We start from the raw sequence: 19,528 nt of genomic DNA, 5'->3' as shown, positions 1-19,528 counted from the left end.
TTAAACATTAATTATTTTACCGAAAATTTAACATTTCTACTCTTGGTTGTGGATTTATCTGTTTTAGTTGAAAATTTAAGTATTTGGTTGAAAATTCCTTTATTTGGTTAATACTTCATTTTCTATAAAATTAAAATTTTGGTTACTGATTCATCGTTTTGGTTGGAATATAATTTCTCTATTTAAAAATTTACAATTGGGTTTAAAAAATCCTCTAAAAAGTAAATCTTATTAGTCACAATTGTATCTTTTTAGTTATAGATTTATTTCTCTGGTTAAAAATGTAATATTTTGTCGATAATTAGTTTTTCTTTTGTTGAAAATGCATTTGTGGTTGAAAACTTTTTGATTGAAAATTGATCTGTTTGGTTGAAAATATAACTATTTTGCTAAAAATCAATTTTATTTGGTATGAAATTAATTATTTTATATAAAATTTAACTATTCTATTTTGGGTTAAAAATTGATTTGTTTTGTTCAAAATTCAACTGCTTTGTTTAGAATTCGTTCTTTCGGTTGAATATGAATTTTTTTAAACTGAAATTGGAGTCATTTGTTAAAAATTTATTTTTTGGTTCACGATTCATCATTTTAAATAAGGTGTTCAATTTTGTGAATCTACTGGTCTTATTTAATTAGTCTTATAACTTAGTTACCTGTCAACATTTTAAAACATCGTTTATAATTCATCATTTTAGTTAGCAAACCATCTCGTTGGTTGAAAATTTAACTATTTTGATGAAAATTCGTTTTTTTTTGTTGTTCAAAATTAATTATGTAACTGAAAGTTGAACTATTACATTTTTTTTAATATACCTTTTTTGGTTAAAAATTTAAGTACAGTGAAACCCTTCAATAGCCCTCCCTTCTATAGCTCTTCCGAGAATTGACGCTGCGGTTGTCACTCAGGCGTGAACAAACAAAAGCGGAGCGGGCTATAATGAGTTAATATCCACCCACCGTCAGCCCCAAAATCGGCTCTATAGAAGAGTTTCGCATTTTTTGGGTGAAAACGGATGTTTTTTAGTTAAAAATTCAATTGTTTGTTGAAAATTCCACGTCTCCTAAAACATGTTCTATTTACCTTAGAATATTGAAGTGGGAGAAGTGGGAGTCATAACAACAGATATTAATGAAGTTGTACAAAAATTAAATTTATATATATATATATAATTTATTTATCGTCTCGATAGTTTTTTTTTTGCAAAAGTAACTTAGCCATCACTGTTATTCAGCCAGAATCTATTTTGTGATTAAAATATTGGCTGACTGAAATGGACCTTTCTACTTAAGATATGCCTGACGTGCAAAATAAATATTGCAAATTGGCTACGGCCGCGGCGGTGGAGGGACATTTGAAATTTTTTAAATGAAAATAATAAAAAATGAAATATAGTGCTGCATATTTAAAAGAAGGGGGTTCACCTTCAATGAGATGTGGATTCAGGAACATATAAGGGGGGGAATCGGCGATCGACGCCAGTTCGATCGAAGGAAAAAGGCGGTTCATTTGAAAATACTTGACTTGGAGAGTCAGGGAGCGTCACCATCGCGGCCAGCGATCCATCAATGCCGCGGAACGCGGGATTTTGATCGTGGATTCGGTTACCACCGCGATATAAATAAGGCGATGGGCTTCCCCTTTCAAACTCTGCTCGGCCGCGGTCAGTGCCATCAATTAACGAGCACCTCCGCGAGCTCCATTGAATAATAAATAAAAATGAGAAGAAAACGAAGGAAGGAGAGATCCTAGGTAGAAGTCGGCAAGGAGACAAGAAGAGGAAAGTGGAAAGAGGGGAAAAGATACCAAAAGAGACCTAAAGAGACCAAGAAGGACCAAAAAGGACCAAAAAGAAAAAATCGAAAAGTGAAGAACAAGAGAAATACAGGAGAGAGGAAAGGGGGGGGGGGGGGAGAAGGAGGAAATAAGAAAAGAGAAGGAAAAAGAGGAGAAAAGAAAGGGTCCAAAGCTTTACATTATAATCCGCATCATTAAAAAAAAATTGGCAATACAGTTTAATAATAACTTAATAAGTTTCAAAATAACTTTTATATTTCAGAATTCACACTCATTCCCCTGTTTTCAAGAAAATGTCCCTTTTTCTCGTTCTTTTTTCCTAAATGCGAGGTGAAACTATTTTTAGCTGAAAATTCTACTATTCGGTTGATAATTTTATTATTATCTTGAAAATACAACTATTGTGTTAAAAATTCATTTCTTTTTGGTTCAAAATTCATCTCTTTGGTTAAAAAATGAATTATTTTATTGAAAATGCGTTTCATTTTAGGTTGGAAATTAATTTTTGTGCTGAAAATTTAACTATTCCATTTTTTTTTTTAGAAAATGTATTTTTTTTAGACTAAAATTCATCTCTCTGAATTAAAATTTCATGTATTTTTTACTAGCTTGAAATTAATCTATTTGATTCAATGGTTAACTCTTCCATTGAAAGATCATTTTTTTGTATAAGGTTCATAATTTTAGTAAAAAATTAATTTCTTTGGTTGCATATTTACCTAAGTGATTGAAAAAATTTTTGTATTTTGTTGAACATTCGTTTCACTTTTGGTTGAATATTAATTTTTTGAACTGAAAACTTGCCTAGTCCATTCTTGAATTAAAATGTATATTTTTTAGTTAAAAATTAAACTATTTGATTGCCAAAAACGGTACAGTTGAATAATAGCTTAATATGCTTCAAAATCACTTTCGTATTTTAGACTTAACAATTTTTCTCGTTTTTTTCGCTTAAATCCATGCTATAATGTTTTTTTATTATTATTTGTTGAAAAATCGTCTTTTGGGTTGAATCTTGAACTTTTTTGTTAAAAATTAATCTCTCTTTTTGAAAATTCATTATTTTACTTTAAAGTTCATTTATTTGGTTCATAGTTGAACTATTACTATTAACAATTTATCTTTTTTAGTTAAAAATTCATCTATTTTGTTGAAAATTTAACTATTTTGTTGGAAATTTATCCTTTTTCGTTCATTTTTCCTTTTTCGCATATGTTTTGTAGAAAATTAGTCTGTTTTCGTGCAGGAGTCAACTTTTTTAGTTGAGCAACCATCTACTTGGTTAAAAGTGAAACTAATTTCTAAAAATCTGCTTTTTTTAGTTTAAGATTTATAATTTTATTTTAAAATCGAACTGTTTTGTAGAAAAATTGTCTTTTTAGTTTTAAAATCCAATAATTTGAAGAAATTTCAACTATTTGAGAGAGAATTGAGTTCTTAATACAAAATTTAATTTACTTTGCTAAAAACTCATTTCTTTAAGTGTCACCTCTGTCTTTATAAATCTAAATCTTCTTTTGAAATTTTTTCGTTGATCAATAATTAATTTTTTTCTGAGAATTGAACGATTCCATTTTTGGTTTGCAAAAAATTGTTTTTAGTTAAAAATTCATCTGTGAAATTTGAATATTTTAAAAATCTTTTTCTACCAAAAGAGATGAATTTTCCACCCAAAAAGATAATTTTTTTAATCCAAAAAGACAATTTTCTAACAAAAGAGAAGAAATTAAAAACGTATAAGTTTGGCCGATTGGGTGCAAGAACAGGGTTCTTTCATTTTCAGAAGACACTCCTATTTCAATCGTTCTTCATCAAGTTATCAAGTTATGTATAAAGCAAATATGATTTTAAAAAATTAAAAATTAAAATTCAAGGTTTTCAAGTCAAGATTTTTTATCCTCGGATGCCGTAATTTTTCGTATGTTAATTTTATTTTTCGGGATATGTTTCTCTTTCGGAGAGACGACTATTTAACCTTATTTATGTCAACAGGAATCGCAAGATTATATCAAGGATGACAAAAAAAGTCAAAAACACAGTCAAAACTCAAACTCTTTTCGATGAGAAAAAGCACCGAAGTAATCGTACTAAAGTACCGTCGCTGACGAATTATGGTTAGGTACTTAATAGGCGCTCCTTTTAATTTTCTATTCCGGCAGATCTCGATGAAGATAAATTTTTATAAACTTTTTTTTGAATTAACCTTGGATTCTTGGGAATTACAGCAGAACCTCGATTATCCGAGGTAATGTGGGGAGGAGATACCTCGGATAAGCGAAAACTCGGATAATACGGAAGGAGTACAAAAATTCGGAAGAGTTATCTATTGTTTATGTATTTTAAATAGAAAAATAAATATAAACATTTAGCAAATAAAAATAAACAACTTACGAATGTGGATTTATCTTTATGGTACAAAGCATTGTAACTAACGTGGCTCAAGGAATTCGGTAATAGAGCACTGTTTCAATCTGCTAAATCGTTTTTTTAGCTGCAGTATCTGTTTTATTAATGATTCTCCGTATTATCCGAGCATACACCTCGGTTAATGCGGAGTGCTTGGATGAGTCCCGTTGCCTCGGATAACGCGGAGCCTCGGATAATCGAAGGTCGGATAATCGAGGTTCTACTGTAATCATAATTTCTTTAGAATAACACCATCATCACAGTAGTGGAGTATTCTACTATTTTAATAAAAAGAGTTCGGTTCTGCTTTTTGGCGAACCTAACGACAAAACGAAAAACTGCCCTGAACTTGGGTCCTGAAAGATCTACGTTTTTGTCGTTTTGTCGTTAGGTTCGCCCAAAAACAGAACAGAGCAGATCCTTCTTCGGCATGACCTCAATATATAAGTCCGATCTACCGATGATTTTCAGGGGCCTTAAATGTTTTTTTTTTTTTTTTTTTTAGTAGAAATGACTGATTTTTCAGACAAATTATGCTCGATTATTATATTCAATCAAAATTTTGCTTATTTAAATTTAGAGTTCATATTTAATTATTTTTAAATTACTGTTACAGACTTTTGGGTCGAGGATCCATGCACGTGTTTTCCAGAGAGCAATTTCAAAAATTGATGGAAGTTAGCAACTACAAGGGACCATGGAATTCTGTTCTTGACTTGGGAGCTGGTGATGGTGCAATAACGGCGAATATAGCACAACTTTTTGAAAAAGTATACACGACTGATATTTCTGCCCCTATGAGGTGGGCCTTACAAAAAAGAAAATTTACGTATGTATTACATTTAATCTTACAATTTAGAATGAATATAATAATGCCAAAATATAGATTATAATCTTTTTTTTTTAGTTTTCTAATGAACATAATTCTTTTCAAATCACTTTGTGCAATTTCGTTGCATAATTTGGTTTCTTAAACTTTATGTTGTTTTAAAAAATTTACTTTCAAACAATCATTTTTAATCTTGTCCACCAAATAATTTAATGCAAGAAATATTTTAATATACTGATAATGCAATTTTGACATATTTTTGGGGACCAATACCTATTTTTGGGCTGTTTTATTTTCTTACAAGAAAATTATAGCTACAAAAAAAGTTTCCAAAAAGCAAACCCACAATAATAAAATATTCACTAGACTTGAATGTAAGCAATCCAGAATTTCGGGCTATTTTGGGGCTCTCGAAAGTATAACAAAATAATTTTACAACAAAAAAATCCAGAAAAACTTAAGGAATAAGTACAGCAAAAAGTTATTTATATTAAGTCTCAAAAAAGTAGGTCAAAATTTTAAGCTGTTTTCAGGGTTAGCAAAGAACAACCTCTATGGACTGTGATATTTTTTGAAAATAAAATTTTATCATCTCTTTTAGTTAAGAATTTTATTATTTTGTTGAAAATTTAACTTTTTTGTTTAAAAGTCATATTTTTTCATCAAAAATTTAACTGTTTTAAATATAAAAATTCGTTCTTTTGGATTGAAAATTCATCTTTTTTGGGGGAAATTTATCTTTCTTGGTTTAAAATAATAACACTTTTGTAGAAAATTCTTCTCCGAAGGCTCCAAATTAAACATTTTGGTTAAAACTTAAACTTTTGTATTGAAAAGTTAATTATTTTGTTGGCCAAAAATTTGGTTGAAATTTTGTTTTGAAAAAATTAGATTTATTTGGTTGAAAATGAACATTTTTTTAACATTCGTCATTTGGATAGAAAATTCGCCCTTTTGGATTAAAAACTCCTCTTTTTGGCAGAAAAGTTATCTTTCTTGGTTTGAAATTAACTCTTTTATTAAAAATTCATTTTCGTAGGCTGAAAATTCAACTATTTAATTCAAACTTAAACTTTTGCATTGAAAAGTTAATTATTTTGTTGGCCAAAAATTTGGTTGAAATTTTGTTTTGAAAAAATTAGATTTATTTGGTTGAAAATGAACATTTTTTTAACATTCGTCATTTGGATAGAAAATTCGCCCTTTTGGATTAAAAACTCCTCTTTTTGGTAGAAAAGTTATCTTTCTTGGTTTGAAATTAACTCTTTTATTAAAAATTCATTTTCGTAGGCTGAAAATTCAACTATTTAATTCAAACTTAAACTTTTGCATTAAAAATTTAATTATTTTGTTGGAAATGCAACTGTTTTGTGAAGAAATTATATTTTTTTGGTTGAAAATGAAATTTTTTTGAGCATTCGTCTTTTTTGTATAGAAAATTCGTCCTTTTGGATTGAAAATTAATCTTTTTTATAGAAAGTCATCATCCTTTATATTGTTGAAAATTTAACTGTCTTCTAAACAAATTGTCTTCTTGGCTTGAAAATTTTCCAAACAGTGTTATATTTTTATTTCAGACTTGCTCTCTTTTTATTAAAAATTCTACTATTTGCTTAAAAATTTAATTATTTTGTTAAAATACAACTATTTTTTGACAAAATTATATTTTTTCGGTTGAAAATGAAATTTTGTTAACGTTTGTCTGTTTGGATAGAAAATTCGCCCTTTTGGATTGAAAACTCCTCTTTTTGGCAGAAAAGTTATCTTTCTTAGTTTGAAATTAACTCATGTTGAAAATTCATTTTCGTAGGCTAAAAATTCAACTATTTAATTCAAACTTAAACTTTTGTATTTAAAATTTAATTATTTTGTTGGAAATGCAACTACTATTTTGTGAACAAATTATTTTTTTTTTTTGTTGAAAATGAAATTTTTGGAACATTCGTCTTTTTGTATAGAAAATTCGTCCGTTTGGATTGAAAATTAATCTTTATTGACAGAAAGTCATCTGTCTGGGTTACAAATGTCCTTTATATTGTTCAAAATTCAAATGTCTTCTAAACAATTTGTCTTTTTGACTTGAAAATTTTCCAAATAGTATTATATTTTTATTTCAGGCTTTATCTCTCCTATTCATCTATTTTTATTATAAATTCTAATATTTGCTTAAAAATTTAATTATTTTGTCGAAAATTGAACTTTTTTGTTAAAACGTGATTTTTTGGTGGAGATTTCAACTTCTTTGTTGAACATTTGACCTTTGGATTGAAAATGCAATTTTTTTGGTCAAAAATTCAACTGCCTTCTAAAAAATTCCTCGTTTTGTAAATTACCTTTTTACTTAAAAATTCATATTTTCGTGTTATAAAGTGACTGGTTTCCTAAAACATTCGACGACTTCTTAGTTTAAAAATTCAATGATTTTCATGAAAATTTAACAATTTTATTCACAGTGCAATATATTTCGACCTAAAATATTAAGAAATTAGAGCGTTTCATATTGGATTCAATATTGTACCTACAATAATTTTAATTAAAAGAATTAATTCCTTTTATTATTTCCAAATATCGGCTCACAAACCTTGGTGTCCAAAAAAGGCCTATTATTACGGTCTAAAGAAAGTGTTCAACTTCCATTGTGGAGGTGCCAGCGGAGTGGACATAAAACGTTACATCCAGTTCTTCAAATCTTCCCAAATATGAACTCTATTTAACTTTTTCCTCCTTCTAAGGATCAAACGTTCAACCATTACATAAAAAATCTTTTCTTTTCGACTTCTCTCTACTCATTTATTTCCTTTTATATTTCTAAAAGGGTTGTTGATAGAGGTTGTAGAATTCCAGGCTTTTTACAACTTTAATCCCCTCAAAAAATAGAATCAGAGCTGCTAAGAGATCCGTTGATGGCTGAAGTTAAAATTTCTGGTCGAGGAAATCTGAAATCTGCATTTTCTGCTTCAAGTGTTAATGAAATGAAATGAGGAAGCTAAACTGCTAAACACGTATAGGGGTTCTTGTTCGGGTTTGAAAGGTAAGTTGGTGATTCGAGAAAAGGTCTTAATTGACACCACTCACTCACTCCGGACATTAGACGCGTCTAAAGAGGGCACACTATTACTATCGCTTCCCTAACAAGTTTACCACGTGAGATTGATTGGAGTAGAACTTTACGATGGTTTTACGCGCGAACCAACTTCGAATAAAAGGGACGCTGCCGAGAAGCTCGAATTGCCACTGGAATTTCAAATAAGCATTGCGAATTGCGACGAACTCGTAACGCTTTATAGAAACTTATTTATCCGCGATCCCGCCCTCGTCTTCTAAATCTAGAAACTAGTTCGAGGACCTCCAATGTCTAAAGACTTGATTCGGTATCATCTTTGTTACAATTTTTCATTAGGGACTAAGGTTCAATTTTCAAAAACGGTATCCCTTCAACTTAAAATAATTTCAGAACTTGAAAAGGCTTAAAACTTGAATCGGTAACTTCTTTTCTACTATTTTTTATGAGGGTCTAATGTTCAAGATTCTTCAAAGCCCAAAAAACTTGATTCGATATCTTCTCTGTTGTCATTTTTGATTAGGGTCTAAAGTTCAAGGACATCCAAAGTCTAAAAACTTGATTCCATATCTTCTTTGTCAAATTTTGGACCTCCAATGCCCAAAAAACTTAATTCGATACCTTCTTTTTTTTCATTTGTTATTAGACTCTAAAGTTCAAGGACGTCCAAAGTCTAAATACTTGATTTGCAATTTTCTTTGTAAACATTATTTTTCTTCCGTATAAAACTCAAGGACCTCCAAAGTCTAAAAACTTGATTCTATAGCTTCTTTTTTACAATTTTTTACTAGTGTCTAAAGTCGAAGGAAGTCCAAAGTCTAAAGCTTTATTCAATATCTTCTTTGTTAACATTTTTTATTATGATCTAAAGTCTAATTTTTTCTGGAATTTAAAATAGTTTTAGGGCATTCAAAGACTAAAAAAAGTATCTTCTTTGTTGTCATTTTTTATTAGAGTCGAAAGTTCAAGAACGTCCAAGTCTTGAAAGTTGATTTGGTATCTTCTTTGAGAGCATTTTTTAAAATGGTCTAAAGTTCAAGGACCTCCAAAGTCTAAAAATTTAATTCGTTATCTTCTTCGTTCCCATTTTTATTAGAGTCTAAGTGCGAGTATCAAGATTCTTTGAAGCACAAAAACTTGATTCGATATGTTTTTTGTTGTCATTTTTCATTAGGGTCTAAACTTCAAGGACGTAAAAGTCCAAAAACTTGCCTCAGTATCTTCTTCATTGTCATTTTTTATTAGGGTCTAAAGTTCAAGAACGTCCAAAGTCTTAAAACTTGATTTCGTATCTTCTTTGAGAGCATTTTTTTAAATGCTCTACACTTCAAGGACCTCCAAAGTCTAAAACTTGATTTGTTATCTTCTTTGAGAGAATTTTTTTAAATGCTCTAAAGTTCAAGTACCTCCAAAGCCTTAAAACTTGATTTGGTATCTTCTATGAGAGCATTTTTTTAAATGTTCTAAAGTTCAAGTACCTCCAAAGCCTTAAAACTTGATTTGGTATCTTCTATGAGAGCATTTTTTTAAATGCTCTAAAGTTCAAGGACCTCCAAAGCCTTAAAACTTGATTTGGTATATTATTTGAGAGCATTTTTTTAAAATGCTCTACACTTCAAGGACCTCCAAAGTCTAAAACTTGATTTGGTATCTTCTTTGAGATCATTTTTTTGAATGCTCTAAAGTTCAAGGACCTCCAAAGCCTTAAAACTTGATTCGGAATTTCCTTTGGTACCAATTTTTATTAGGTTAAAATATCTGTTTTCCATAACGGTACCCCTTCAAAAAAAAAATTTGTTTGTAGCTCCTCTCCTCTCCCATTGTATGTATTTTTAAACATTTCATTTGATTGTTTAGTACTTTTTAGAAAAATGTCTCTTTTGTTAATAATATACAATTTTCAAATTTAGTTACCGTATTTTTACTGAAATTTAAAAAACAAGTTTTTTAATCGAAATTGCAATAAAAAATGAACTAAAATTTCTGTTTATTATGCTTAAAGGTTTCTTATTCTTTTATAAGTTAAATTGAAGGTTCGTTTAAACGATGGTTTACAATTTTCAAATTTGATCACCATATTTTATTTGGAATTTCAAAAACAAGTTTTTTTGTTGCTGAAAATTGCGAGAAAAAAAATTGAATTCCAGTTTTTGTTTATTATTCATTATTTTTCTATTCTTTGCCGTTTAAATATAAGTGTCTTTCTAAATAATGGACCTCAATTTTCACATGTAATTACCATATTTTAATTGAAATTGAACAAAATTTCGAAAAAATGGAATAATAAATTTCTTGTTATTGTTTATTATTCTGAGGAAAAGTTCCATTTCTCTTTTTTATCACTTAAATAATGCAATACAGTTTTTAAATTTAGTTTTCATAATCTAAATTTTCACATTTGTAGTAGAAACATTTCATAAAATTGTGGACTATTATTTAAATTGACCCTTTCCTGAAAATATCTTGGGTAGTATTGTAATGTCTCGGTTAATTATGAAAAAGATAATATCATAGTCGGTAAAAAATTTTTGAACCATCATGGTTAATAATGTTTTTTATTATCATTTCTGGGTAACCAAACAGCCGAAGAGAAATTGATGAATGTAGAAAGAGTCGTGACTTTATCATTTAATTTAAGGAAATATTTTTATAGAAAATAATTATTATCTCATCATACCTGAAAAGTCGAGAAAAAGTTCAGTAATGTAGAAAGAAACCTAATTTTTAGGTTTATTTTAATAGAAGATAGTTATAAACAATATAACTTGAAAATTAAAAATTTTTAATCTATTTTTGGACCAGTCTAATTGAACCTTTTAGGAAATTTTCTTTTAAAATCATTCGTGTGGGAAGGATTAAAAGATTTCCTTATTAAAAATTTTGGAAAAACAATTTATCTTTTAAAAATAATTCAGAAATAAACCAAATTTATTGTAAAGATTCCCTGTATACTGCTTTCTCGAAAGAGTGGATTATTTTTATTTTGAAATTCCCTGAGGTACTAAATTTGAACTGCTTTAACTTTCCTGTATGTATCAGTTTTTACCCTTACCCTGAGGATTTTCAGATACATGTTGACCTGTTTCTTTTATCCATACAAAAAGATTGCTATTTTTCCTTTTGTATTATTGAGAGTCAAGATAAAATTCAAGACTACTTTTTCTTTAATTTATTAAAAGCTAATCCATTCCCTTGCCCTCCAAAAGCTTTTTTTGTCTTATCCACATATACAATGAGTTTTAAAATCCGAAAGCACTGAGAATTCTTACAAACAACTATTTTTCTATAATCTTAAATTTAAATTCTGAAATCCAAATGCAACAATTTAATTTTGACTGAAGATCATCAATTAATACATTAATTCCCCTGAATTTTTGCAGAATTAAAATAAAAAGGTATTTAGGGGTTTCTCATGCTCATTTTTGAAAAATTGCTAATTTTATTCTAAAGGCGGTTGTTAATGGAGAATTTGACGTTGGAACACACCCATTGTTTCATTTTTAGTAAAATACTTACCCACATTTTTGTCGATATGAAAAAAATTGTAGGGCCTTTCAAACCCTTTTGAGCAGAAAAAATCTTATTTCATTTGAAATGCCGCTGTTAATCAATTTTTTACTTTGGCAATCAAAAAACTTTTAGCAAAATTTTTTTTTTATTCTTACAAAAATCTGAGTGATTATTTCCCAAAAAAGAGTATGGATTCTAAAGTGCAGTAATTCATTAACAACGGGAATTAAAATGAAATGAGAAACAATTTTTAGGGAAGCTATTCAAGAAAAATAGTAGTAAAGCGAGGATAGTACCAGAACAGTTACCGACCGAAAAAGGTTAGTTTCAATTTTCAGTTACCGACCGTAGGTAGTACCGACCGTTGGCAAATCTGACTTACAAACGGAACTTATAACTTTCTCAACTTATATTCACACGAAGCGCCACATCAAGTTGAAAATTTGGGATACTAAACAAAAAGCACTAAGAATTGTGGGTCTGGTCCTAAATTTGTATAATTATGAAAAAAGTTTTTTGTTATAAAGAATTTTTTTTTTGCTTTTTTCATCATTATTGAAATACAGGACCAAACCCATCTTTCTTAGTGCTTCTTATTTATTATCCCAAATTTTCAACTTGATGTGGGGCTTCATGTGAAAATAAGTTGAGAAATAAAATAAATGGCGGTAAGGCAGAAATCTGGTCACGTGACCCACTCGTCACATGGCCTTAAGACGTCCAAGCTTAAGAATTTCAATTCAATAGTTAAAAGAAGGACCAAAATATAGATCCCACTCAGTCGGTGAGGTAAGTCCCTTCCTTGTCGATTGAGTTCAGATGCATAACCGTGATATGCATTACCAATTGTCGGTAATACCATCTGTCGGTAACTTATCCACATTTCTCGGTCGGTAAGTTTTCTTATGCTCACATAGCTATAAAAGCTATAATACTTTTTAAAAAAAACCTCTTTTTCGACCTCCCCATACATGCATAATTTAAGAAATATATTCTTTCATACAGAGTGTTGGACGTAGACAAATGGCACGAAAGCGCAGGACCGTTTAATGTGATCCTGTGTCTTAACTTACTGGACCGATGTGATAAGCCAAATACCCTATTGAGGCAACTGAAATCATCATTAACGGTTGGTGGTCGACTGATTGTGGCTCTGGTCTTGCCATTCAGTGCCTATGTTGAAGTTGGAGGACGGGGAGATCACAAACCCTCGGAATATTTGCCAATAAAGGGACCTGGAATCGAAGGACAGGTCGCCAGTTTAATTGACAGAGTTTTTGGACCTTTGGGATTGAAATGTCTGGCATGGAGCAAACTACCTTATCTTTGCGAGGGAGATTTAGGTCAAGCCTACTACTTCCTCAATGATTATATTTTCGTACTGGAAGTCCAAGAAGTATGTATCCTAAATTTAAGAATGATTTTTTTTTATTTTAAAATTTTCCAATTTCTAAGGCTCAGCTTAAAATTCTTTTAAAGTAGACTTATTTCGAGGGCAGGCTTATTTCGAGGAGTAACGCTCTGAAATCCCATGCAATCCCGTACAATCCCTTGTAATACCATATAATCCTTTGCATTCTCATGAAATGAACTACAGTCCTGTTAAATCATTTACTATCCTTTATAGTCCCACGTAACCTTCATGCAATCCTTCAAAATCTCCTTTAATCCCATGCAATCGTGATGCAATGCCTTGTTATCACATAAAATACTTTTTACTCCCTTTTATTCCCATTCAATCCCTTGTAATCTCATGCAATCTTAGAGTTTTGTTTTCCAATACTTTTTAATCATATAAAATCCCTCGTAATTGCATATAATATCGATGCGAACCCTCGCAATCCTATAGAATCTCGATACAATAGTTGACAATCCCTATCAATCCCATGTAATCTCGATTCAATGCTTTAAAATCGATTTATAATCCCTCTCAAATCTGGATGTTTTCATTCATAATCCCTTTTAATCCCATGCAATATCGATGCGAGATCCCGAAGTAATCCCATGCAATCTCGATGCAATTCCTTATAATCCTTTTCCATCCCTTTAAATACAATGCAGTCATTTGTAATCTTTTACAATGTTGATGCAGTGCTTCACAATCCCTTTTTAATACCATGCTATCTCGATGCAATCCTTTACAATCCCTTTTAATTTCATGCAACTTCAATGTAATGCTTTATAATCCCTTTTAGTCCCATACAATGTCGAAGCAATTCTTTACAATCACTTTTAATCCAATGCAATCTTTTAGAATACCCTTGAATACCATTCAATGCATTACAATCCCTTTTAATGCCACGTAATCCTTTACAATCCCTTTTAATCCTTTGCAATCTCAAGGCATTGCTTTAGGATCTCTTTTAATCACATGCAATGATTTTTTAAACAATTAAATTATTTACAATCCATTTTAATACCGTTAAATTCATTACATTCCCTTTTAATTTTATTAATTTCTTTACATACTCTTTTAATGCCATGCAATCCCTTTTTATACTATTCAGTTCTTTACACTCCCCTTTAATCCTATGCAGTCTCAAGGCAATGGTTCACGATCCCCTTTAATCACATGCAATCCATTTTCATACTATTCAATTCTTTACAATCTCTTTTAATCACATGCAATCATTTACAATCACTTTCAATCCCCTTGCAATCCTTCACAATCCCTTTTCACACCATGCAATTCTTTACCCTCTCTTTTAATCCTATGAAATCGTAAGGCAATTCTTGACGATCCCTTTTAATACCATGTAATCCCTTTTTATAACATTCGATTCTTTAAAATACCTTTTAATCCCATGCAATTCTTCATAAGCCCTTTTTAATACCATGTATTTAACTAAAATCCTTTTCAATCCCATGCAATCTTTTGCAGTCCCCTTTAATACCATTCAATTTATGACAATCCCTTTTAATCCCATTCAACCCTTTACAATCCCTTTTTATGCCATTCAATTCTTTACAACCCCTTTTAATACCTATCAATTCTTAACAATACCTTTTAATACCATTCAATTCCTCACAATCCCTTTTAATATCTATAAATTCTTAACATTCCCTTTTAATGCCATTCAATTCTTTACAATCCCTTTGAATCTCATGCAATTCTTTATAGTTATTTTAAAACCCTTTAGTTCATTACAATTCCTCTAAATCCCATGCAATCCTCTTCAATCCCTTTTAATACCTATCAATTATTAAGAATCTCTTTTAATACCATTCAATTATTTACAATTCCTTTTAATCTCATGCAATCCTTTTTAATTACTTTCAAACCATTTAGTTTATTACAATCCCTTTTAATCCCATGCAATCATTTACAATCCCTTTTTATACTATTCAATTCTTTACAATCCCTTTCAATTGCATGCAATCCTTTATAATTATTTTTAAAACATTTAGTTTAGTACAATCCCTTTTAATCCCCTGCAATCCTTTACAATCTCTTTTAATACTATTCAATTCTTTACAATATCTTTTACTGTCATTCGTTACTTAACGATCCCTTTTAATCTGATGCAATCTCAAGACGATGATTAACAATCCATTTTAATCACATGCAATCTCTTCTTATACCATTCAATTCTTTACAGTCCCTTTTTATCCCATGCAATGTCGATGCACGGCTTTCCAATCCCTCTGAATCCTGTGTTATCTCTATGCAATGCTTTAATTTAAAATCCCTTTTAATCCTATGCATTCCTTTACAATCCCTTTTAATACCATTCAATTCATTACAATCGCTTGTAATCTCATGCTATCTCGTTGCAATTCTTTACCATACGTTTTAATCATATCAGGGTGGTGACTTTACCTAGAACCCGGGAAATGACCAAGAATTTATTTTAGAAACTAGGAGTTTATTTCTGATCGCAGTATAAAGTTTAATTACTTTGCTGAAATTCCGGTTTTTATTTTTGGTTAAAAATTATATTTTTTAAAGAAAAATTTGACTTATATTTTTCGTTGAAAATTTACCTTTTTTGGCTGAAATTTCAACTATTGGTTTGAAAATGTATGTATTTTGTGGAAAATTGGTCTTTTTTGTAGAAAATTATTTTTTCTGGTTAAAAATTCAATTATTACAGTCAAAGATTTACAATTTTATTTAAAAATTCGTCACGTTGCTTCATAATGTAACTATTTTTTTGAAAGTTACTTTTCCTCTTGTGGAAAGTAGTTTTTATAAACTAAAAATGTAACTTATTCCAATTGAATATTCCATAGTTTTAGTTAAATACTCATTTTGTTTGGTTGAACATCATTTTTTGTAATTTAAAATCTAATTATTTAAGGTTTGATTGACAATTTATTTTTTGTAGTAAAAGTTAATTTGTTGTTGTCGAAAATGCAACTATTTCAGTTGAAGATTCATCATTTTAATTGAAAATCCATCATTTTAATTGGAAATTCATCAGTTAGGTTGAGAATTGAACTATGTTGTTGAAAATCCGTTTTTTGTTTTCTGAAAATCAATTTTTTCAAGTGAAAGTTGAACTATTTCATTTTTAGTTAATAATTGATATTTCTTAATGAAAAATTGAGGTATTTTGTTTTAAAATTCATTTATTTTTTAATTTTTATCTCTGCTGTGTTAAAGGATGTTTCTAATGAACGTAATGAATTGAAATAAATGTTTGCATTTAACGGAAAATATTAATTTGACCGTTTTAATCAAACTTAACAGGGAAAAGCCGGGAAACGACCAGGAATTTGAAATCGCCACCCTGCCCACGCAATCTCGAGGTAATTCCTCGTAATCCCTTTAAAATCCCGTTGAAACATAATTTTTGGCACGCCAGCTCTGCCGTGCAAACTAAAAAGATACATAAGCGTCATTTTTAAGAAAAACGAGTTTTTGGTATCGTTTGATTCATAAGAGAAAGCTGCATCTATCTATATTAATGAAATATATTAATTATTAATATTTATTACAAAAAACGATTTTTTATAAATGAGGAAAGTCCAAAAAGTTGAAAAATATAACAGAAAAAATACGCAAAGCACTTTGCGTGACCTAAAAGTTGTAGAAGGAACGAAATACGTCATCAGCATACACATAAAAAAGAACCTAAACAACTTCGTATTCTTTTCGCAAGTCCATTTTCTAATAGAAATTGTTTAAAAAATCAATTTTTTATTGCAAAATATAAAAAAGCACATTATTTTCACCCAAATAGCGTATCTTAATTATTCAAGATTTTATCTGATATTAACCCTTCAAGTGCACACCTATTTTTTCGAATTTCTCCTACACACTGGGTCAAATTGACCCTGTGCACTTTTTGGTTGTCTATAACTTCACAACTAATGAACCTTTATACTTACAAAAATTTAGATATATACTTTCAAGTATATTAAAGTAATTTATAATTATTATAAGTGTATTTAAAATCTTTAACATACTTAACAAAATTCGCGAAAAAAAAAACATATTTTCACAAAAAATGAAGTTTTGTGAAAAAATCAAAACTTTTTTAATTTTTAATATTTTTAGCAAAGAGTTTATGAGAATGTTCTTAAAGTATGCCTAAATAATAAAAAAATAGTCCCACTTCATACCTTAAACAAAAGATATTTATTTCGCGTACGGAAAAAGGTTTCTCTATTTCTGGCCATGTCCCCTTGAACAAACTTTAAAAACAGTTTTTGGCACTTTTTTCACTAACAAAAGTTTATAATTAATAAAAACGAAAAATCGAAATTTTAGTAAATTCAACGTGAAGTACACACATGGGTCACCTGTACCCTGCTTCGATTTCAATCGCTTTTCAACGACGATTGATGACTCGGCACGCTACAGAAACTGTCTAAACCTATAGTCGGGGCATCGAAATATACTTATAAGGCTACGGTAATGCAATTTTTTCCAACGTCTAAACTCTATTTTTGGTAAAAGTCGGTGACAGGGTATAAATGACCCAGTATGTACTCGAAGGGTTAAAGTTTATTGGGCAAGCAGTTTTCTCTCGATTTTCTCAGTTTGAGTGAGATTGGACTTGTGAATTTTTTTATTTTGTACCGCAGAGCTGTCTTGATGCCTAAAAGTTGGAATTCTGTCCGATAAAATGACAATGAAACTCTCGAATTTCAGAACGAAGCCGAGACTAGACCAGCGAAATAAGAAGACGTCGTCTCACAGTTCTAAAAACATTTGTAATTATTATTATTTTGAATAATTGAGGCGGGAATACAGGAGAGCAATACTGACAAGCAACGACGAGATAGCAAATAGATGGTTAGATAGATAAATAGATAGTGTACAGATACAGTGAACAGCATCGATGGACATTATCTTTTTGATTAATTAATTAATGATTAATGAGTACGGAGTGAGTGGATCAATACAGAGATTGGCATTTAGCTGTCTTACGTACATTTAGAATCCATTAGAATCCAATGCGAGTTACATTCAATCGAATGCAGTGGAGCGCTGTTGATGAAAAAAGACGCGAAACTTGGACATTCTCTTAGAAAAAAATTTTCTTTCGACGACTGAAGAGACTGAACAAGTCAAATAGTATTTTAGATATTACATTTCATGCCTGTGATTCGAAAGAAATATTCCAATATAACATAAAATTCTTTCGACACAATCACTCTAAATTTTAATCAGTCACTTTCTTCACTGATTTAATTAGTGAAAGCTACTGATCAGTCCATTAAAAATGACTGATTTAAGCAACAGAAGTTCCTAATTCGAATTTAGAAACTTTACTGATTATATCATTCAAATCGACTGATTGACTAGCAAAAATCACGGATTAAGCCATTTATTAATACAGATTTTATCGGTGAAAATCATTGATTCAATCAATGAAAGTTACAGATTAGACCATTCAAATTGACTGATGTATCAGTCAAAATCACTGATTATATAATTAAAAATGACTGATTAGAAAAGTGAAAATAAAATATCGAACTGAATAATTCACTTGAAATGACTGTTTTAATTAGTGAAAGCTAATGCTTATGTCATTCAAATTGACTGATTGACCCGTAAAAATAACCAATTAGATCATTAAATCATTTAAATTTATAGTTTATCTCATTTAAATTGACTGATAGACCAGTAAAAATCACAGATTAGATCATAAAACACTACTGATTTCATCGGTGAAAATCATGAAATCGGGTCATTCAAAATAATTGATTAAATTAGTTAAAGTTACAGTTTCGATATTTCAAATTGACTGACATACGAGTAAAAATCTTTGATTAGATCATTAAAAATGACTGGTTCCAAAAGTGGCGTTTGACTGGTTCGGTCGGAAACATTGACTGATTTTTAATAATATATTTGATCATTCAAAAGTGACTTTTTAAATCAGTCATTTAAAATTATTCAGTTTTAAAATCAGTAATTTTTAATGATCTAATCACTCATCATTAATGGTCAATCAATTAATTTAAACGATATAATCAGTAAATTTCACTAATTGAATCAGTAATTTCAAATGAATGATTCATTTTGATAGTTATTATGACTTGGTTATTAAATCTTTTTCAATCATTACAATTGAATGATACACTATTAAAAATCACTGATAACTGGAAATGACTGATTGACCAGTGAAAGTCACAGGCTACATTATTCAATATTACTGATTTCATCAGTTAAAATCATTCAAATTGACTGTTTGACCAGTTAAAGTCACAAATTAAATTATTTAATATTACTGATTTCATCAGTGAAAATCATTGATTGGGCCATTCAAAATAATTAATTTAATCAATCAAAGTTACAGTTTCGATACTTGAATTTGACTGATACACCAGTAAAAATCACTGATTTAATCATTAAAAACTACTGATTCCAAAATTGAAAGAAGACGGTCAAAATAAATCACATCGCTTAAAATTACTGATTTAATTGGTGAAATCTACTAATTGTATCATTCCCATTGACTGTTTGACC

General features: G+C 29.7%; 1 protein-coding gene across 3 annotated transcripts in view; it reads left to right on the top strand.

Annotated features, from left to right (window-relative positions):
* The window catches only part of LOC117169099 (methyltransferase-like protein 9), a 90,241-nt gene extending 71,477 nt beyond the window's left edge, over positions 1–18,764 (top strand). For 2 of the 3 annotated variants that reach the window (XM_033355232.1, XM_033355234.1), the window contains exons 3-5: positions 4,821–5,033; positions 12,610–13,000; positions 17,705–18,764. In XM_033355232.1, the coding sequence (XP_033211123.1) occupies positions 4,821–5,033; positions 12,610–13,000; positions 17,705–17,734 (634 nt within the window). In that variant the 3' untranslated portion in view covers positions 17,735–18,764. Of the gene's footprint in view, positions 1–4,820; positions 5,034–12,609; positions 13,001–16,297; positions 16,357–17,704 lie in introns of all 3 variants that reach the window. The other variant, XM_033355233.1, reaches the window with a different exon arrangement.
* The last annotated feature ends 764 nt before the right edge of the window (positions 18,765–19,528 follow it).

This window comes from Belonocnema kinseyi, chromosome 3 (genome assembly GCF_010883055.1).
Source record: "Belonocnema kinseyi isolate 2016_QV_RU_SX_M_011 chromosome 3, B_treatae_v1, whole genome shotgun sequence".
In the NCBI taxonomy this organism is placed as follows: Eukaryota; Metazoa; Arthropoda; class Insecta; order Hymenoptera; family Cynipidae; genus Belonocnema; species Belonocnema kinseyi.
This window is presented reverse-complemented; position numbering and strand designations above follow the sequence as displayed.